The sequence below is a fragment of the Gavia stellata genome, chromosome 10 (genome assembly GCF_030936135.1).
Source record: "Gavia stellata isolate bGavSte3 chromosome 10, bGavSte3.hap2, whole genome shotgun sequence".
Classification (NCBI taxonomy): domain Eukaryota; kingdom Metazoa; phylum Chordata; class Aves; order Gaviiformes; family Gaviidae; genus Gavia; species Gavia stellata.
The window spans coordinates 14,840,125-14,863,860 of record NC_082603.1 but is presented as its reverse complement, the minus strand read 5'-3'; the positions used below and the strand labels follow the sequence as shown (position 1 = coordinate 14,863,860).

The following is a 23,736-nucleotide window of genomic DNA, read 5'->3' as shown; positions in this document are numbered from 1 at the left end:
TGTGACATAACATTAAAAAAAAAAAAAGCAATATTGGAGCTTACTTTTCCCCAGGACCAGGACTGTTGAAAGTGACACATCAAAACACCAGTAAGACACATTAGCTTTCACTCTTTCTAAACAATTCTGAAAAGATTAGTGTCAAACACTGAATCAAGTGTTTGAGGGGAAAGTTGGGGCCAACTACGTGCAAAAAATGCTCAGATTAAATCACAGTATACCTAGGTGTCTGGTTGACTTTAACAACTTATGTTACATTATAACCAATGGTTATAAATGATCTATTAGCAGATCTAGTGCACTGCCTTGCACTGTTAAGAACTTCCCCCAGCCAGGCCTGGTGCATTTGCACATTCTGATTCATAATGCGAAGTTCAGAAAGCTGTCAAAGGCCAGGCCAGCCAGGCAAAAGTGTAACCTTCTTCCACTGTCACTACTCAAATACAGTCCTCAGTAACTTAGGCTTCATGACAGCATACTATTGAAACCAGATTTTCTAATGTATTTTAACAGTATTTTCCTTCATGTTTTAAAAGTCAATTTAAATCTGCTTTGCTAAGGAAAAGTGTTATTACCTTATTTATTCCCTGTAAACAGTCCAAGATCGTAAGATTGTACGTGCAGTTCCCAAATGAAGCATCCCTATAGATTTAATACAAATGAATTTAATATACACAGAATTATTTTAAGAACTCGGGGAAAGGCAGCACACAACGGAGTATATTCAAGTTATTCAATTCCCTCTGAGAAATCTGAATTAAAGTTCAAAGACAACATCTTTTTAGAAGCTTCTTCATGCTAAAGCACTCCCCTACCAAAGATGTAGCTCATGGTAAATGCAGTTAGACACTACAGATTATTTTATTTTAAGTGCATATTTTACATCATCTAACTACATGACCTTTACCAAATTATTTGTGCTGTCCTGGAACAGGAAGCTTTGCATCCTCTCTCAATTGTGTAAGGATAGTAGCAAATAAAGCAGAACTTGCCTTAACTATTATTCAAGTCTTAACTGAGTTACGCTAACAAGGAAAGGCAAATAGGCTACTAGTTTGGATTTAATTTACAGGTTCTCATTTTGATGCCTGATTACAGGTGTGATTAAAAATTATCCGGCTATAATTAGATTTAAAATTACTTGACCTCAGTTCTGCCACTATGAAAATAGCAATTTCTCTTCAAAAGATGACAGGATACCCCAAAGCAAAATATATTCAATTAGTAAGAGACACCAACATAAAAATAAATACCACGACCAAAAAATAACAGCAACAAATGTATTGTGGTAAAAGAAAAAGTACTTTTCAAAGTCTGCTTCAGACCAGTTTGCATTTTAACAAAATTCTGCTTGGGCAGATTATTTCCTACTCACTCATTAAAAGAAATCTTTTATAGTTTTGCTCTAAGCTATCTTATCTAGAATGCCAGGAACTGCAATTTATCAGAATAGCAAAATTTTATGTTTCAGCCAGATACATCTTTAATCTATAATTGATTCAAAATGTCAGTCTTTCATTGAAAACCTTTCCTTTTTTGATAGTCTACTTGCTGTAAGTAGTATGAAATTTGTTATATTGATATGCTCCTTCAATCCCAAGTACTTTACGAGTAGAATATTCTTACCCATTCTTTAAGAGCAAAATAAGTATAGCAATTTTGAGCAAGCAGTGTTCATAGAAAACGTATTTAAGAAAATTAAAAGCTACAATTTTGGTAGTGTCATATTACAGGCAGACTACTCTAGAAAAGCTTTCAAATTACTAGATTATTAAAAAATAGTTAGCCATAATGTTTTAGAATAGGAACTTTAAATTGTGAATAAACCTTCAATATCCGAATCTAACACAGAAGTTTTTAAAAATGAAAAGCCATAGAGTAGTTTCTTTACATTAGATTAGCAGAACATACCAAAACTGTGAAATACAAGTTTTACAGACAATACATTTTTGACAGAGGAAGGTTGGATAACAGATCATTTTAGCAAACAAAAAGGTCTTCCGAGCAAAACAATCTTAAGGCCATAATGGGAACACACACATAGAAGAAAAATCTTTAAAAGCTGTAACAGTTTTCTGAATAGGCTGACAGAAACAACAAAACCTAAAACAATGCAAACCACAAAATTAAGTATTTAGAGAAATATGAATGGAAGATACGATTGTAGCAGACATGTTCTATATTACATGTTATTTTGCTATAACAAGAATGTAATTTTTATTTTACCTATACGTACGTAACTACTTCTTCAACTGATAAGATATCCGATACTGCAGTACATAAAAACAATACTGGGAAAAAAAGCCACATAATCCCTAATCCATTAATAAGAAGCACTATGAGAGCGAGAGAAAGAAGAGGAGAGAGGGAGGGAGGACACTGAACTTGACCTAGATGTACAAGATAAGCCTATCACAATTTCAGGTGTACAGTATTCTTAGATACAGTTCCCACAGACAGCTATTACCAGTGGAGTGCACATGGATGCTGGCAGCTAACATCTATTGCCTACATCATCCATGCCTCAAACGTCTCATTTTATTGCTGTGCACCTAACCATTAAAGTAGGTGTACTCTGACTGGAGGAAATAGCTCTGATGACACTTGCCATCCACACACAGTGAAATAATAGAAAGACTGAATGAAAGCCAGGAAAATTCCAAATAGGCAAAGTTTTGGAATGAACAAATAAAAAGCTATTTAAACGTAATCCCAATTTCCCAGAAACTCAAAGAATAGCAGTATTCTTATGTTGTTTTTAAAGAAAGCAATTTTGTGGCAGAATGCGATGCCACTGGAAGCAGTGGCTTAATATTACTTAATGCTTCAAGGGAAAGCATGATGTTTGATGAACCATGGCAAATACTGAGTGTATTATATCAGACCTTGCCATAATCTATCTCTCTCTCCCTCTCTTCTGGTGAGAAAACATAAGCAAATCACAGAAGTTCCGTCTACTGTAATTTGGAAAACAAGAAAATGGAACAAAATCTATGCACTGCTTTTTCTCCTTAAAGTCATAGCCATTTCTCTTTTAGCATTCCCAGTCCTTTTCAGGGTAAATCCAGGAATACATGTATTTTTTTCTTTTCTAGTTTCCGAAAGTACAACTGCCTGATTAGAATAAATTCCAGATGCAAATCCCCTTCTAAAACTTCACTGTTTTATGCTCCAGAATTTTAAGCTAAGCTATCTACAGGTATTAAATTTTAGGTGTAAGAACAAAGAAATTATTCTGGCAGTTTTATGTATAACCCATGAGGACTCTGCATACTGGATCCATTGATATAGTAGAGAGGTATCTGAAGTACAGGTAAGGCAAGTGCTTGTGGACTCAGTATTATTAGGAGATGAAACCCAAGTTACCAGTTTCAGAACACACAACGAGCAACAAAATGCACTTTACAGAGCTGTTTTAAATATTAAAACAATATAAAAACCTAGTTTATTTATGAAGCAAAGTCACAACGGACTTATGAAGTGACATTTTTTATATTCAATCTTCCTATTAAACAGATGATTTCATGCTATTCCAGAGAAGTGTTAGTATTCCTTTAGAGTTTAGTCAAAGAGCATTTTGCAGAAGTATTAGAGAGGACAGATGCTTAATGCCAATCTTACTGCCAACTACATGTCTAGAAAAGCCTTGAAATACTCAAAAGGCAAAGATTAAGAGTTTACCATGACCTGATTTCCTGAATGTTTTAAATAAAGTACTCGAGTAAAATATCTTTTTGTTTAGAGGGAGTTGTCTAAGGTATTTTAAGTCACTAATTATTTTCTTTCTTTGATAAAAGCAAAACCAAAACAAATCTCTTGCCCAGACACCTAGATGACTTCCTCCAGGCTGAGGCTGAGTTAAGCCCTTTTTCTAGCCCAGAGACATCAGTCAGAAGTCATGTCAAATCATTAAGAAGCTTTGTAAATATTTACAAAACAAATTTGATCTTATTTTCTGAATCCTCCTGAATGAATGCATTTACTGGAGAAAACTAAATAATTAAAAACTAATGCAGAACAGCTAGTTCAATTTCACTGTTCTTCATGTCAACCCATCTTCCTTCCTACTGATGTATACATTTCCAGACCATGGATAAAAATATTGGATACTGTCAGAACTAGTACTAACCTTTACAAAAATCCTGTTAGAAATACTACTGTTCTCATACCACATTGACTTGAGAAGTCAATATATGCTAGATCCACCAGCATGCATTTTCTTTCTACCAATGACATGTATTTCAAAGTTTTAGAGCAATAATTAATACTACTAATTTTAGCTTGCATAAACCACAATAGATTCTGAATGGGCCATACTTTGTACCACAGTAAAACCAAATGCAAGCACTAATAGTTATGAGGAAGAACACTGTAAAGAAAAGAATACCTTTACTAACCTTGAAGAAACACATAATTTTAGATGAAATTAAAATTAATTCCAGACATTCTTCCTATTTAAACTTATTCTTCTCCTTTGTCCACTGTACACAGTCAGCATCCTATCCTACAGAAAACTAATGCATGAGCTTATGTTTAAGACAGTAGTAATTTTTAACTTACTGGGACTACTTACGTGTATACAAAAACATTTAGGTGTTTTTACTGGTGGAAACCAAGCTATTTGGATTTCAAATGTTATACCTTTTTGTTCAACTCATAAGTCTGTGTTTAAAAAAAGCGCAGAAGAGAAAGGAAGAACTCATTTCATATCAAAGTAATAGAACAGAGCACAGACAGACATCTCCTGCACAATTTTACAGTATGGGTGCGCTGATTTCTGTTGCTGATCACATGTTTCATTACAGTATTTTTCCAGTCTTTTATGGCCAAATGCATAACAAACTTGATTTTCAAACAGTGTTTTACCAACTATTACCTGATAGTACTCTATTTGCTTTCAAAATGAGAGAAATGTCAATACATCTATGAGATACAGATGTAGTATGAATCTGAGCCGGCATTACAGCACTGCAAATCCCACATCCAATTTCACAGTTATTTTAGCTGACCTCAATACTGCACATAATGCTTTCCCTCTCACCAAACCTCGAAACACTGTCAATAACAAAGTAGTTTGTTTCCCCAGCACTTGCCAATAAAGAAACAAAACCCAAAAGCTACAAAATAAAATCTAGCTCTGAAATTCATGTCATATCTAGAGACTGAACACAGTAATACTAAAATATATTTGTTTTTCCTCTTTCATATGAAGTCAATACAGAATAGTTCGAGGTAGAAATCTAAAACTTAAGTTTCACAATAGGAAATGTATTTCTGATGATTTAAAATGGTGTTAGCACTGTTTTCTTAAATGGATGTGAGAATACAGTACAAGACCTTCAAGAGACCACAGCGTCACCAAGTGACAGTGAATCAGCCAAAAGACGAAAGTGTCTCAAAGACAGTAGTGCCTTATCCTCCTGCTTTGTTTTTAGTTTTTCTATTATAAAAACAAAACCAAAAAATTTCCATGTATCTTGTAAGAGGGGTTTTCTGATTTCCTTCCAGCCCTGAACAATATTTGCTGAAGCTGTCTTTAAATGAAATACCAGCTGAAGATCTAAGCCGATTAAGGCTTTTGAGGTCACTGAGCTAGATCAGTTTCCTGAAAGATCAGTTTCCCAGTGATCACTTCATGTAAACATAACTCAGTACTCCATAAAGAATCTGACAATCCCACAGCTTCTACCTACTGAAAGTTGTCTTTTTTCCAAATAGAAGACACTTCAGATATCAAATTAACAAACTTGTTAAATAGTCTAGCTGTAACACTTAACTGATCATTGCTCACTGATAGACTCTTGCACTTGAAACTATTCAAATGGAGATAACCTATACTATAGAAGTTATGTAATATCTAAGTTCCAAGCTCCAAGAATAAATTGAAGTCAGTAAGTACTGAATACCAATGACTAATATCTCAAATTATTTCCTTCCTAGACCTTAGAATAGGAGGGAAGAGATAAGACATTTGGGTTGTTTTTCATTGTGCATAAGAGTCATTTTAGTCCTTTTCAAGACACTAAAGATATGAGAAAGTTTGCACTCCTTCCACAACACCAGCTTGTTTCTTCACAGTGTAGCTCGATACCAGGCAGATATACTACCTAAAGCACTGCTACTGCTTCCAGCACAGGTTCATTTGCTGGAGCCTCTGTATCATGCTATATTTTGCACCAGAGATGTCTCAAATGTCTTAGAATGGACAGGGGGAAAAAATAATCTCAAAGGCCTTGGAAAACCAGGAAAAGGAATAAATTATTTCTTCACCATTCCCAGCTAATCTAGATTGTCCCACTGCAGGCCCTCCTCAGATCTACTTGACCTTCTCTCCGTCCCAGTAATTCTTAAGCTCCTTATGTATCTATTACAGCCTCTTCCTATGAATTAAACTCCCAAATATCCCCTCCCTAACTATCAGACTCCCCATTTCTTACCTAGCCTCCTGTCTTGTCAGAATCCTTCAGTTTATTTCCTCGCTCCTCTTCGTCTCACCTCCCGTACAGCTAGATTACACAGCCTTCTTTCCCAGCAGGACAAACTATACTGCAGGTAACAGAATCTGCTTAGGCTCTGATACACTGCCAAGACCAAAGCAGCTCCAAAAGAAACTTAAGTGCTTTCCAGCCCCGTGCCATACAAGAAAGAATGCTCAAGAAACCAAGACGTTTAAATCTTCTAGCAAAAGCTCTTAACACTATATTCCTTCTAGAAATAGCAAGGCTCTGCTCAAGACTGCCTCCCTCCCATCCTCTAAAATAGCCAAAGCTTTGCATTAAAAAGAAAAAACAAAACAAAAAAACCCCACAACAAAAACATACCAAACCCCAACCACACCACAGAAAACCCACCACAAAAACTCCACAACCTCCCAAAAAAGTTTTAGTTTTAGCCAATCATTTATCTCCCAGCAACCCAAGGGCTTGAAACACACAGACAAAGACTGCAGAGGAGTTACATTTCAGAAGCCTGCCTACTCTATACATTTATTGACGCCTTCTCTTGAAGCTGACCAACTGAATGAAGTGATTATACTTTTGTAATCATTTTGACAACCCAGACTGCAAAAACTGAGTAGTCCCTTTGCTGGACATTGCCTTCTTCAATGTTTTCGGTTAGTATTCTCTCCCCTGGAAAACATGAAATCTCTTTGTATATAATATAAAGCTATCTTCAGAAAATCTTGGTGTTTCTTGTATTTTTGACCCCCCTTTGCTGATCCCAGAGCAGCTAACTATTGTATTTTGGAATAGAATTTTTTTAATTCAAACTCACAAGGATTTGCTTTGAATAATTATTTAACACTTCAAATGAAATTGTTTCGTGTCATTAAATTTGTTACTGTGGTTCTTATCAGCCTCACAATAAATCACAGAGCCAATTACTTCCACTATTCCCTACCAGTCAAGCAGAAATAGCATTTTTTATTATTGTTACTACTGTTATCACCATCATTTTCATAAGGAATTGGTTGCAAGGCAAAGGTCTGTAGCCTTTGGTTGAACAAATAGGGTCATATGAGACTGTTCTGCAAACACATTATTCCTCCCAAGTTTTCTGTCTTACAATTTTGGGATCCGACAACTAAGGCTTTTTGCTTTGTCAGAACCTCTTTTCCACACACCTTAATCTTTACTTTGGGAGGGTAGAGAGGAACCTAAAGACACAGCAATTTACCATAACTTCAAACAGTAGATTTTTTTTAATTGGTGAACAAAGTGCAGCTATTCTCAGGTAACATACATCCTCCACTAAGAGAGTTTTTGAATAAACTAAGCTTAAGATTCTGAAAAATTTAAGTCACTTTAGTATTAAAAGCTCTTATATGAAAGAAATACTCCTGCCAAAGTTGAACCACTGAGAGTTTGATAGGAAAGGGAGAAACAGGTTTTTTTAGACTCCACTAAAATACTACATTGTAATCCCCAGAAGGAAGGGAAATATTGCAGGGAAATATTTCACTTGTTGCTTCCCCAAAATGATATGGAGATAGAAGAATGTATTGACACCATTTCTGTTCTCAGAATAATAGAGTTTGCTTCAGAGAACTTCTTGTAGCAATTTTCCAATAGCTGAACCTTCTGTAAATGGAAAGGACCAAAGTAATTATTTTAGACTGGGAAAAGATCAGGAACCAAAGAATCTAAAAGGTGGAAAAAACTATACATTATTATTTGTTTAACTTAGATAATCACTCACTCCTGTATTTTATATAGAATTTGGAAATGTTAAAAAACATTGACATGTTTAAAATAACTGATTTTTTTATGCATTGTACCAAGTATCTTTTATAATTAGCTGAGAAAAATATGGCTATCAACAGCTCAGTGAACTTCTTGGGCTTTGGAGAGCTATTGATGACCAGGTGAATGTATAAACTCTCTGCCAGTAACAGCTGTCACTGATTTGATACCTTTTTTAAAAATGCATTTGATGGTTTAAGATTTCAAAGTCAAACTGGTCTGCACATACAAATCTACCAACCCAATAGCTTATACTGCATCTGGCTCCTGTATGAGGTATCAGAAGACGGACAACCTGATCTTGCTTTGCTGAGTGGCTGTAGAATCAGATGAATTGCATATAGACAAGGTAGGTCTACATTCACAAAATGCATTGGCTGACAGTGAACACTACTTGTAAAACACTGACTCCCCTAAAAAAAAAAAAAAGAGGACATTGACCTTCTTGCAGTTGCCTTTTATTGCCAGTGTTTGCTTAAGAATAGTGTGAGGTATTTTCATTCATTAAGTATAGGGGCATTTCACGGTCCACACCTTGAAAAAAATCTGGAAGTCTCTTTATTAGATAGGCATGATAGCTAAAACTCCCCAGATTCAAGTCTCAGTATGACGTCACTACAGAGAATAAAGATAGGTTGATAGAAATTATCTATGATTTATTGAAAACAGAAAGGCAAAGCAATTTAATAACGGGAACATCTGTACTTGTTCTGTAAAACAGAGAAAACAGAACAGCATAAAAAACCCTTCATTCATGTTAAGTCTAGCTGGTTAGGTACTAGGTAATTTAAAAGATTTGAATGACTTCCAGATAGTAAAACATGATACATCATAAAGAAATGTTTTAATTGCTAAATCACAAATATGCTAAGAACTATTTTCTAAACCTGACAGTTTGCAAGACCGGGAGTGTTTCTTAAAACTTAAATGAATTGAAATGGCTTTATTATTCCAACACAGAGCAAGTAATTCCACCAGAAGTAAAAAATATTTTTTCTGAACATCAGTCATTTTGATACAACGTCTGTATCAGACATGAAACCCTTTTCGGGGAAGGCAATCTGAAAAATTATTATTTAGCAAAATCCAAACCACAAGAGTTAGGCCCATTTCTCATGTTCACATACCTAAATGGAAGATATGGTGGATTAGATCCAGACAAAAGTGTTCTGTAAGCTTCTTCTGGTGTTTTCTTCAAGTATATTACCTAAAGGAGGTAGGGGAAGAGGAAAAAAATAAGCCCTGAGCCTGAAAAGTCATTGACCACACGTACGCTTCGCCCAGGCAACTAAACTCTTAAGAATGTATACTGTACTCCTTTATGATCAACTTCTATGATATTTATAGGTCAGAAAAGACATGCCTACACAAAGTAAAAGATTCAGAAATCAACAGAAACTGGGATTTCTGTTTTGTGTCATTCCCCCCTTTAAAAGAAATAAAAAAATTTAAAAAATAACGTATTGCTGCAACTGAGAGACTTTAAGACAGACTCAATATTGTACTAAGATGAAAAATACGCATCTATGCTAGGAGTTCTCTGTCCAACTTCAGATGAGTCAAAATATTATCACAGCAGCTGACAAAGGAAACGTTTCTCCACCATAGCTCAATGGATGATTTTCCAACACAAATATTTTTTAATTCCTCATTGTCAGTATCAAACTACTAATTAACAAAAATATCCAATTCAACAAGCTGAACCTGTTACTATGAGACCAACATATAGTTAATGCAATACCCTAAGCCAAGGCTCATTCTGCTATCGCTGAACACTATCAGCTCAGCTTACTTAAGTAAGCAATTAGAATACAACCACATCTTGTTGCATTTCAATTCCTATTTTTACAGTAAAACTAGTCCTAAAATAAATTTAATGTGGAATACATATTAAGCAAGTGCATTATTTACAAAAAAAATATTTCATCCAGTTTGGAGTGGCATATTTCACATGCACAAACATGTATTGTAAACAAAGCCACACAATTTTTCTAGCCATTTTGCCCCAACTCACCCTACAACTAGCATCTACATGGCTAGTTTTTAGCTCTACGTGCATTTAACTGTTGAATATAAAGTATTCTAATAATTATTTTCTTAACCGTGACATAGGCTAATTCCCGATCCAAAACCTTTATTCAACTTTTGACGTTGAACACATTAGAATATAGGTAAGTGGTGGTCACTCCCAGAATAAGTGCAATTTGCTTTATGTCTAGAGTGGTATCTCAAGTTAATGGGATTCTTCTTATTCTGTAAGATGTCAACATGGTAGGTAGATTTTCTTGCATTTCTTCCTCAAGCATGGACAAAGCAGACAGAAAAGACAAGCATAGAACAAAAAAAAATTGACTCAAGTAAACAAGTCTGAAAAACTCTTTGCCATGATGCAAGAAAAAGAGAGTCCAGAATCATCTCTGGTTTTTGACTACTACCTATTTTACTGCTTCAAACAACTGGTCTAATTTTGGACCAAAACCCTCTACACAAACTGATATGCCTTCAAAAGATCTATTCCCTGGCATGGAGCTGTATTTCAGTCTCAGACTCCAATGTTGTTGCTCCACTCATCACCGTCACACTGACAGCATGGATCAGTATAATCAGTACCCAAAAAGAGGAACAAACCCCACTTACCTTCAAACGTTAAATCTCAATACTGCAGTGTGTCAATATTGCTGTTTCATTTAGCAAGTGTCCAAATTACATGTTTCTCAAAATTAATGTCCCTGTATTTGCCTGAACTTCCATATCCCCCCTCCTCAACCTCTGAAAGCACAGTTTTCCTGAAACCTTCCACCATCAAACCAGACCACAATTTCTATATGAAAACTGTTCCATTTATTCTGTGTTATCAGAACAACTGTTTCTAACTCAATTATTGGATGCTTTGTTGTTGGGGTCAAATCAGTAATTACTAATATTGAAACAGATTCAGAGATTTACTTAATGGATATATGTATTTACTTAATTCAAAAAGTGGAGGTGCCCATTTCTTTTTATTTTTAAGCTGTAATGGTCTGTCTACAGCAATGATTACTAACTAATGGCACCAACTTCATACTTTCAACCCCTGCAGTATAGCAATGCTATTCTGTTTCCACAGTCTTTGTAAAAGATTCTTTTAGTCTGTGAAAGAAGTCTCCTTTATATTTCCGTTATAGTCCCCCTCACCATGAAGGTTTTGCATTTAAGAACAATGCATCCTGTGCAATAGATTTTGGTGGAGGGTGTATTTCACAGAAAAATACTGATTTTATTCATGTCAGTTAATGTCAACAATGACGTCAATTAGCTTACATTTAAAGCCTAAACTGCTACTTATAGTCAAAAGATCCTTAGCAGGGTAGTTCAGAGGACTTCAGGGAAAGATGAGTTTCCATCTTACACAGTAGGGAGTCAGAAATCTGAAGTAGGGGCAAATTTGTACTATATGGATGTTTTGCCAATGTTGCAGTTATTTCACAGAATTTTGGTACTTCAAAGCTGTCTCTGCTCAAAGACACGTACACATGACATTTTGAACCAAACACTGCTAGATGTCTGTCCACAAAGCTCATGAAAGCTCATAAGTAAAGACAGCAGGATGTAAACAGGAAAAAAGATACTAAGAACACAAAAGGAAGGAGGAGAGGGAAAGAAACACTGAACAGAGCTCCTGAAAAAACAAAAGTATCTCAGATGTCCTGAATAACACAATAACTGAAGGAGGAAGGATAATGAAATGGAAAAGGAAACACTACAGTACATGTCTTTAGTACTTAAAAAGTAGTGATGTCCATTAAGAAAAATGCAGGAGACTGTTTTCTCACTCATCTTTATCAATGAAAACTCAGCAACTGAAACCTAGCTTCATTTTTTAATCTAATATGATGAATCTTCAGAGTGCTTTCATTCTGCAACATACACAAGTAAAAAAAACCCAACACAAAAAGCCTGTAGTGAATAGTTTGTATAACTTGACCCCGTATCTAAGAAATAATGTAAAAGCCTTTTAAAAAAATAAAAAGGTAACTTTCCAGATAGTAACTACTCTCTTACAGATTGTTTTACAAGGGACAAGGTTCTCCTCCCTTTCCCCACTGTCACTACTCTAACTAGTATCATGTGGCACTGCTACCTGTAAAAAACAGATTCAGCAAATATTGAAAATTTTCAAATTTTTTTTTCTCCAACATTTCCATTCTTATGTTCTCAACTTCCTGAATAATTATGCGGTTGAAAGATAAAGCTTTCCACAATTGGGACACTATGCCGGCACACAACATGTAGCAATACTGGCCACATACACACTGCCAAGAAAATTCATACCATATGTCCTAAAAAGCTTGCAGAACAAAAAGGGAATTAGTATTTTTCAAGTCTACCTTAACAGTCATCCACAATATTTCAAGTACAATTTGGATTCATCTTGTTCCCACCCGCACCTGCCACTTTCAAATTAGAAGTATATGGAACAGATCCACTCCAGAGCTGCTAAGTCATCACAAGAATTCTGTGAAGCCAGTCTAAAGCAATCTGAAGAAAAGCATTGCTTGAAATGGCAAAGAGGCTGCACATGCTGCAGTAACTAAAAAGCCTTTGTACTTGCTGACCCTCCAAGGGAGGGATTACAGATTTGAGCAGTAGTGTGAAATGCTTAGATTACAAGAGAACAAACCCTTAAAGCTTCAGGTAGGGCTGGTAAGTCTAATTTGTATTTTTAAATTAGGGAAAAACACTCCTGCAAGCAAATGACTGAACATGCCGTAGTAGTTCGCTGTTACCCAGTCATTTGCTGTGATAAAACTACAAACTTAAGAACTTAACAGCTTTTCCCCTTTATTGGCATTACAGAAGTTTATTAAAAGCTATTCTATTACTACCAAAATACACACTTAAAGTAATTGTGAGAAAGAAATATGACCAGCCCATCTGCTATCTACAAGGGAAAGGAAAAAGAGGTCACTGGAACTCTTTTCAGAGTTTGTCACAGTATGAAAGCATTATGTTTCACAAGGATTGCTCAAAAGTCAGATTTTGGTCCACTAATCAAGTTTTGATCTTTGAAGAATTGCAAGAGATAACTACTACTTGTCTGCTACAAGGGTAGAATTAAAGCTCTAGGTTTACCAGGAGGAGCAAGTGTCATACGTGCGACGTTCTGTCTTCCTCCTACCCCATTCCTCTAGAAGTACAAGAGCAGTCACTGGTACAAACAGACTAGTATTCCTCTTCCTCTTCTCCCCCAGGGAATTCAAACCTTACTAGACAGCAGAGTACACAACCAGGTAGAGGTTCCTTGGTTTCCAACCAGAAAACAAACATAACAATTACCTTAAGAATATAGAAAGAGGGACCCAGCTCCCAATTAATCTGTATGTTATCAGACAGGAGAAAATGCACTCTCCTTCACAATTTCTCCAAGAATGAATTCTTTGATACAAGTGAGGAGTTCATGCAATCCCTTCAGTATAATCCAGTTAAACCTACTTTCTCTCCCTCTCGCCCCTCTCCGCCCCAGACAGAAACTACTAGGGACAAATTGAGTCAAACCAGGCTACTTTATAGTTTTAGTATGCATGAAAGTACTTGTAATACTATTTTAAAACTATTTTTAAAGACTTTTTTAAAATTAACTATTGTGGAAGACTACATAAAAACCCTACAACTAAAATAAGTCTCCAAACAGATGAAAGGAAAAGCAAAGCATTACCAGCTTCAAAATATCCTCTGTTGCGCTTGGTAAGACTTTGCAAAACCTAGTAGCACCCTATTTTTGACATCCCTGAACAGTCTATGTTGTAGGCTTGACCATTTAGGATGAACCCTGTTCTTCTATTCTTGTAACACTTTATTTTTTTCTTCTTAATCTGAATTTTATGACAGAAGTAATCTTTGTAGAATCCTTCAGAGCAAGGACAATAATTTAGCAACTGGACATGATTAGCCCAAATGTATTGAAAGTCCGTCGTAAAAACTGGAATTTAGCAAATGCATCTTCCTGAGATGCAACTGACAAACAGGCAACCTATTGCAATGAAGTTTTAAGACTTAACTTTCACTTAAACTTACAACATTCTTATCAAAATATTTTAATAGCTATAGGGTATTTCAGTTCAACATGTCTAAGAAGCTGTTTAATAGAACAATCTAAGTTGCATAATCACCACTGGAAACCCATTCCTAGAACCTGATCCACTGTTTTCCACGTTTCATTTTACACTTAATATTTTAACACCAGAACAAATAACACAAGCCGCCTCAATTAACTTTCACACATCAATAGAGTTCATAGCTGTAAGACTTTCTGATCTCAAAAAGCTTGTATAATTGAAGAAGAGACATAAAATCTAGAAGACCTCAAATCAAACAGCATTTCTGTCACAATTTGGATATTGAAGCTGTAATAGACCAAATTCCCAATTACACACAGTTCTTTTATTGAAGAATATGATTAGATTCCTTCAGGTCAGGAACGGCCCTATCACATAACCCAAGAGTGTACATCTACTGCATCTGACTGAACCCAGCATTTACAGGTAAAACACTCAAAAAATGCAAATATTATTTCTTGAGTGTGAAATGAATATGCCTGGATTATAAAAGCTAAGCTTCTGCAGTTAAAAAACAAAAGTCAGACTATTACGTAGATCATAAATAACTTTTTAGAATAAATAAATGTTCATTTTATTAATTTATTAGCATTAGTATCAATCATTATAAGAAGGTGGTGAATGAACTCCCATAATACTTGCAAGTTTAGGAATACACATCTATGGAAATAATTCTGGGATGACATACTTATATAACGTATTGGATACCTTTGTGCAAACTGTTTTCCGATGTTATGCTAACTTGAGATGAATTGGAAAGTGACTGTAAGGTGTTTTCAACAAGAGAACAAATTCTTTTTTGTACTGGTAACAGTGCATTAGCAAAGAATTATTCTGGGTACATAATAACTTCAATAATCAGAAGATACTTAAAGCATCTACTAGTCTGACAGGAGAATAACAGTATCAAATGCAGATGTGGATCACTTGCATGTGCTAGGAATTAAGAGCTATAAGCAGCTTAAAATAGGCTAGGCAAGGGTTAAGTCTGCATGCAGTTGTGGCATGCTAATTTACCTATTGTACACATAAGCTGTCAACTCTATGTGATGTGCCACCTGATATCCATTATGAAGTACATACACAGTCATGCCCTGGTACACATACTACATGCTCCCCCTCTAGACTTTCTTTCGAGGGATTTCTGCTGCCCTCCCCCCCGCAGTGTGTGTCCTTATCCCTAGCTTTAGCTGAGCAGCTCCTTCAAATAAGGACTACCAAATATACCAGACTGCTCCCATGTTTAAGTCTTAAAAACCGTAAATATGGCATAGTCTTACTTAGCTGATCAGTCCTCTGCTTGGAGTTCTGTCTTGCACCTTACGTACCGCCTTACCTTTCTGTTCCTACAACCTGGCTTTGCAAGAAGTTCTCTTCATGGACAGCAGCGCTCTCTCCTTGGATCTAGCTAATACTGGTAAGGGCCTTTTAACCCCTTATCCACAGAAAACAGCTACTTAGTTGAGATAGTCATATATCAAGGACTGGACAAGGGGAAGAAAAAGATAAATCTCATCCCCTCCAAAATGCCAGTGTCCTACCCTTTCCAAGGCTTCTAAGATGTATCAGAAGGTGAAGGCAGGATCAGACAAGGGCAATCCAGTGAAGGCCATTAGATGCTGTAATCTACGTATGTGCTAGATGCGTGTTCTCTAGCTATAGGCTTCATTAGACCAGCTTTAAAACATGAAGTGAATCTTTCTAAATACAGAATTGGAGAGATAATGATGCAAAGAGAAAAGAAAAAGCAGTCTGAATGGAATGACTGAAGTTTCTTTACAAACTATGTGTGGGAATCATTACTGAATATGCTACAATTTGGACAGATTTTGGATCTGAAGGGACAGTAAAGCTTATAAAGATATACTATCAAATTCGGAGGCTTCTTAAACAGAATATAAACCACACAATTGGAAATTAATTCCAGCATTATTAAATATAGCCTTGTATGGTCAAAAACATTAACAAACTTAGAACACTAACTCATTTGTTCTTACTATTCCTTTTGCAGAGTTGTTCCATCACGTCTACTCCCAAGGGTTAAAAACCTAATGCAAAGATTTAAAATTTGAACTTATCCCCAATTTTTTTTCCACCTTTAAATAGATGTTCTTTCTCAAGAGCATTTACACACTATCCCAATACTTGTAGTAAAACATTTTGTTTAATAACAAGAATCTGCAACCTAAATTCTTTCAATATCATCTGCATTTATTGAGCTTTGCTTTCAGCATTACTTCAGGCCTGAAAGAAATACACCAGCTTTCACACAGTATAAAGCCTGACTTAAAAGAGACTTCCATAACTCAACTGACCATGTGGATGTCAGCTGAGGACCAGCAGCTTGTTAGATTCAATACTTTATCAGTGTAAAACATGCTATCACAGAGACTCTAAGTTTTCTACATGTGTGCTCCAACGCTCGACAGTAGAGCAGGAAGGTGAAACTGAAGTTTGAGCTACACTGCTATGAAGACATACAAGTGTCTGTGCAAGTGTCAGCTTGGGACTTTTAAAACTTTCGTGGTGTCATAATAAATTAGGCCCTGTATATTGCATACTATCTGTAATATTAGAAGGCTGAAATACCTCAATTTTTCCATTATTCTGGGTAGGCTATGAAATTAACTGAGAAAAGAAATCCATCCAATAATCATTATGCCTCTGGTCTAGTAACTTTAAGAAAGGTTGTGAGAAAAAGCTTTCTCCTCCCCTGTATGAATCTCACTCCTGCCGTGAGCAGCAATTGATCCTAAAACAATTTGTGGTTTGCATTTTTGACATTCAAGAAAATGGTATCCTATGGGAAACATGCACATGATCTGCCAAAGCCCTGTGTAGTAAAGTAAATGGAGTTAAGAGCCACAGACAGGGCTTCCCTAAAACTCATACAGCAGAATTTTGAAAGACTGCTTAGAGAAGAATCAAATGTCAATCTGCCTATCTCCCTAAAGGACCATTCCTTGAGATGTTATTTTACACATAGCAGATGTCTCTTAAGGAAAGTTAGAAGTATCCATGTGATAAGTAATACTTACAGCATATGCACCTATTAAAAACGCCGCATTTGCTCGTTTCCGCTGGTCAAAACTGGAATAGTACACTATCTTCTTTCTTGATAGACTGAAATACTGTTAAAGAAAAAACAGACAGCATATTTACTGAGAGAATACTCTTTAAAAATACTTTTAAAAGTCACTGCTCCAAAACTGAAAAATAAGTCAGAAAAAAATTTCTTATAGAGATTCTTAAAATTAAAGAAGAAATTACTGATACCATGAACAGTCGTCTTACATTATAGATAAGAGTGCAGGGAAACAGCCACTGTATCAGGACAGATCTCTCAGTTGAACCAAAATGTTCAGTATAAAATACTGCATTTGGTTTTCCAAGTTTAAATATTTGAACAGTAACTTATGAACATTGATTAAAGACACTGAAATTTTCAGACTAAAACACCCTTCTATGTTAAATCTCTTTAGCACATAATTCTGTGGAGAAGACAAGAGAAAAACTGAAGCAGTCAATCTTGAAGGTATTTTATAAATTAAACACCACTCTTCCATCTATACTACCTAAAAACAGGGAGACAGACATCTTTAGAAAGCTTCAACAGCAAGAATTTATGGAAAAAAGATTATTGCACAAGTGAAAAGCCTGAAAAAAGGCTAGGCAGAGAAAAAAACAGTAACACTTGCAATTCTTCTTTCTTTAGGAAGAAAAGAAGCCTCTGTCAGAATCCTGTGGACAAAACTCCCATTGAAAACAAGACCAACAAGCACCAGAAAAGAACAATAATGACAAACTGCAGCAAAACTATTTAAAGCCAGAGAGAGATAAAATTGTCACTTAAAAATGGCAAGTTGGACAATTTATTGCATATACTTTTTAGCTTCATGAATTGCTACACTTCCATTATATTCTGCAACACTACGACTCGTATTTTCCCTGACAGATTTCTACAGTACTACTACAGTTTTGAGGAAGTCATCAACTGACATACTGGATTCTGCTTCTAAATATTTGAAGCGCATTTCTATTTTTAAAAGTTGCACATTTAATAAACTGCTTTTATACCAGTGCTGCTGCTGCCCAAATTCAGGTTTTTAACTCCAATTTGACAATTTTAATTTACTTTCTTTTCCTATTGTTGGCACTGATGACACTGGGGGCGGGAGATAAAGGTAACTGCTGCAAAATTGTGTTTTATTTAAGTAGTGCCAACTGTATTTCACTTCCAGAAATCTGTAAATGTCAACTCTCATCTTAAATCTTGTTGCAAATTTTAGGACAGCTTTAACCACAGAATCAAATATTGCCAAAAAACCCAAATAGCTGATAAACTCAGGAGAAAACGATGTATATATCACAGTGAGCTTCTTAGTGTCCGTCCCCCCCCCCCCCCCCCGAAATAGCACCTTTAATAGAAGTTCTAACTGTACTGTCTCTACTGTACTGTTCTACTGTTCTAACTGTATTACCCACAACTTCAATAGCTGGACAGAGTGAGAGTTAATGCCATTGAGTTTATCCAAATAGGACTGTAATTCCTGAGATATTCCTGGTTGCTGTTGATTGGAAGAGGTTGTATCTCGAGACCAACAGCAACATCTCCTTCAGTGTATATGCAAACATACAAAGCACAAGTAGCTATTTAATTAGTGAAGCATTCAATTATTATTAAAACTTGACAAAATTAATCCCAGTATTTTAAAATGCCTTTCTTCCCCCTCCCTCAATTTTTTAATTTTAGTGTTCTCTAACTGCAATTCCACCCATGATGTGTAGGTGGGATAAGATTACAGTAGTTATGCAACAGTGACAGAACTTCAATTATAACTTGTTGACTACTACTTATTTTAAAGCAAAGTTCTCTGCAACAATTTACAGTTCACATGAAATACTACTTTAAACTGCAAAAAGCACATTCTGCTAGCTAGCCAGAAGTTCTATGTAATAAGACCATATTTCTTGATTTATTTTACAGAATGGATTTTTTTAATCATATGGGTATATCAAGTCATTCCAATTTTGAGACGCTTTTGTACCTGAAGTAGCCAAAAAGTGACAGCTCACCTTAAAAGTTCCCAGAACACTTAAATTAAAGCAATATAAGATTTTCATTGCTTCATTTTCAAAATATAAGGGTTTAATCCTTATGAGCCACATTGCTATATGAAATATTTAAGTGTTTTTTGTATCCTGACTAAAGCTTTAACACAAAACTGAAAACCAACATTAATTAACGGCTTACAGGAACCAGAGGAAAACTGCATCAGGATTTTTCTTTTCAGAAGCCTATAAAACAAACCACTGTTTTTATTTGCACGAGTTACAGAAAATCAAGTTTTACAGTAAGTATTTACTGAGGGATCAATGCAATGCCTCTGCTAACATTAACATACAAATTCTCAACTCAGTACACTTTCAATAACAATACTAAGCTATGTGATCTATTTTTTAAAAATACTGATTTTCTGACCATGTTTAATAAGCTAAGTCTATTCTTTTGGCTAGGTTCAATGATAACGACCGTTAAAGACAGTTTTTTAAGGTGACTGGTTTTACAGCTCCAGAGCAGCACCTGAATGGATTAGGCCTTTAGTTCCCTTAGATACTGAGCAACTCAGAAGAACCAAAAACATTTCAACAAGGAAATTTTCAATACAGGTTGTCTACAGAATAGCTATAATTAGAGACAATATAGTAACATAGATGCAAATAATCTTTTTTCTAAAACTAATGCTCACACTATGATGTATTAAAGATATTTTTCTTTACCGGTAAGAAAATCTTAGCAGTTTCACACATTATTAGAAGACAAAATGCAACAATATAACAGAATAGTATCTGTGAAGATACATCCCAGAGGAATCTACTGAAAGACAATCTTTTGAACTAAAAGCAGAGGTTACATGAAAAGTGTGGCAGGTTTTGTTTTAGGTGATAAAACTAATTCATTGTGGGTATGGGAGGGTTCCAGAAGACATTATTTTCACTGTGAGATCACTTTTGTTTTTTTAGTAATAGATCAGTTCTTGATTCTTGAAGACCTCAAGGGTGTTTTACTTGCACAGAAATTGATGACAGGCTTAGAAGGTGCCATTGTGGACAATTACTAGATTGATACCTGTTTAGAGTCACCAGATTATTTGACAGTATTTTATTTAATGGATAGGGTTTAATATACTTGCATCATTCAAGCAAGAAATTACTGCAAAGTGTTTAATAAGCCTGGATCAATGCAAATACTAATTTTTTTATATATATACACACACGTATATATGTAATGTAATATGTACATACAAGTAGCAGTGAATACAAGGGTGGCAAACTGTTCACAGAAAATTATGTATTAAAACATGCACATGCAACCGGACTCAAAATCTAAGCTGTCCCAAAAGAGATGCTTGCAATTACTATAGTTCCATGTATATGCCCAGCAGTTTATTTTAAACAAAAACAAACCAACCCCCTCTGAGATTCAGCAGCAATACAGTCAGCATACAACAAATGTTAACCCCATAGTTCATAAGCCTGCCAGAACCTTCCCTCTCCTGCCTTTGATCTTCCGTACTTGTATCATTTATCTCAGCAACACTCTCTCTTTGATTACCTCTGCTTCTGAATCTATTGAGAATGTGTAAGGCTACATACACATAAAACACAGCAGTTTTTTTAAAGCAGTTTTTATGAAATCAGACTTATTTAAACAGAAGAAAAAAAATATTTTTTTCATAAATGAATCATAGTTGCTTAGTCAAGCATTTTTTCCCCCAAAGAGTATTCAAAGAACAAGTAGGAAGATAGCACGGCCAAGCATTTTTTCTTGCTGTTGACTTGGCTAGTCAAGATCATCTCCATAGCAATCAGCAATCAAAATGTTACAAACATAACAAGGTCAGAAAGGTTTTCCTGTAAAGCATAACCAGGATTTTAGCTCCAACTTTCTCAGCAAATGGATATCTGAATGAATTCTTCGGTTCTTCAGAACTATTTACTGTTTTTAAAATCAGACAGCATAAAGTTAGAGTAGTTTACTTTAAAATGCTGATCGGCCATTAGCGCATTTCAAACTGGTATCCTTTTCCTTCTCCACCTGTCCCCCAAGAAAGGAGAGGGGAAAGCAGAAAACTGCCTCCATGTCTAATTCATCTCACAAAACAGAAATAGCTGAAAAACTTGGAGGGGAAGTTTGTGGAGTTTGTTTGTTTTAATGAGATCTTATACTCTCATTTCTCCTGTTCCTATTCATGGAAATTTTAAATAAAGTCAAAGTCTTAAATTCCTTTTGAGACACCATATCCACCCAAAAACTATCATGTTTTGTGAATATTTTTTGTGCCATGTTTCTTTTAAAGACTCTTTTTGTAAGAAAAGTACATGAAATGCATATCCAAGCAGCTATATACCAAATCATGGCAGGAGTCACCTGGGCTTAAGCATTGTGCTTGCCTCAGATTAACAAAAGTGTTGCAGTACGGCAACAGCAACCATCCAGCAGCAGAAGCTGGATTTCCAGAGAATGATAATCTGCAGTGCCTTTTAATTCCTATGATCAACCAACTCCTGCTGTTGGTCACAGGGCATGGTTACCCTTAATGCAAGGGTGTGCAATCAGCAGGTTGCCCAACAGGACTCTTTCTCCACGTTGTTAGTCAAACCAGCACTTCCCATCTCTGAAACACTGATCACAGGCTGCCCACGTGTCCCCCTCATGCCACGTGAGAATCACCACACTTCTGTGCTGCAGTTGCTGATTACATCAATGCCTTGCTGGCAGGTAAGTCACAGGTCATGAACTTCTGTCTTACACAGACTTGTTCACGCCTCAGGAATCCTCTCAGGGACACTTGTGAAAGACAGGCATGAGAGAGTGAGGGGTAAAAGGATAGAAATTGTGAATCCATAATTCTCAACTAGTGAAGCTGAGCCATAGACTTTTGTAGCTAGGCCTACAGTACACATCAGATGCATGCTCCAGCCCTCGGATTTGGTCTTACAAGCCTACTTACCCACTGCAGATAGCATCTAAATTAGGACAGAGTCTAGCATGTATTTTAACTATTAGAAGAGTAAAGCTTACATTAGCAGGTACTGGCCTACCTCGGGGGTAGTGCCAGTCAGCCAGACTGGAATCTATTCATGTACAAGTTTCTATACCACTCAGGTGGTATTCCATGCTTCAGCTGTTTGATTTCAGGTATTATTTTCAAGTGGTTGCACCATCAGGTTACCTTTCTCTATTATGCACTAGTAGTCTAAATTAACCTCTTTTGAATTGCCTTCTGGTAAGGTAGCAGCAACAAACAGCACCTCCTCCCAGCTGAGACTGCAGCTGATCTTCATGAGATTTCTCTGACCTGTTCCTGACCATCTGTACTCTTCATCTAGCACTGCAAGTGTGTTTGTTTTTTTTAAAAAAAAAAAATAAAAGTTACATTAAAGTGACATCATGGTTGGGTAAATTAACCCTGCAAATGTCAGAGTTACTAATTCAGTTTCAATTTGGTTCCCTTGTATATTTTTTCCCATTATAATGTACTATCTTTCTATCGTCATGATTACAAGCCATTTATGATGAGCAGCTTGCCCCATTCAATGCAGATGATGGTCTTCTAACAAGACTAAAGACTAGAGAGACACTTCTGTTTAATACTGAATCATTTAAAAAAAACAAACAAGTCCTGAGGTATTTACTGGTTGTGTTCTTATTTTCTGGGTGAAACTCTTGGTACCTAGGGTCCAGTTTGAGCATTCTAGTTGAACTATAGAAGTATGATGGTACACTTCAACATGAGATTGTTTTCAGGTCCCAAACTGATCACAGTCTCAGTTGGAATCTGGAAAAAACAGAACTAATCTCTCTAGTTCTCACAGCAACAATCAAGTTTAGAATAGTAGGTTTATTATTGGTTCTTCTCTGGAGTAACTGCGTCACAGAGCAAACATCCTCCACAGTCTTTAATAACTCAAATATAAGTTCACAAACAGCAGAATTAAGGTTAAAAATATAGATTCCTATTGAGTGAACATCATTGGTCATGTGTTTGAATGGGACAGTGGCACTGGAAAATAGGGTGATAAGGTATTATAAGCTCTATTCAGTATTAACACAGAAATGGCAAATCCAATGTTTTCCCAATATGAACACAAGCATTCAAAATTAGAAATACTAGAGTTTGATTTTATTTATAACTAACTTTCTGTATTAAGAAGCAATGTAAATTTTCACTAGAAGCACTTTTTTTGCAAAAAGGTTATAGCAACTCTACAAATCGCTCAATTTGCAGAACCTCCTCCTAAGCCTACCTGACTCAACATGCCCTTGGAAGCAGCAGGTAGCATGAATCAACTTGCATAATGGTTTCATTTGTTCAGCAAACATTAGTCCCAAA

The 23,736-nt window shown here is 35.8% G+C and overlaps 1 protein-coding gene across 1 annotated transcript in view; it reads right to left on the bottom strand.

Annotated features, from left to right (window-relative positions):
* CDC14A (cell division cycle 14A) overlaps positions 1 to 23,736 on the bottom strand; it is a 64,859-nt gene that overhangs the window by 27,059 nt on the left and 14,064 nt on the right. Inside the window, exons 4-6 of the mRNA XM_059821841.1 lie at positions 17,377 to 17,469; positions 9,371 to 9,450; positions 576 to 642 (exon numbers count right to left, since the gene is read on the bottom strand). Of these exons, the coding sequence (XP_059677824.1) occupies positions 576 to 642; positions 9,371 to 9,450; positions 17,377 to 17,469 (240 nt within the window). The remainder of the gene's footprint in view (positions 1 to 575; positions 643 to 9,370; positions 9,451 to 17,376; positions 17,470 to 23,736) is intronic.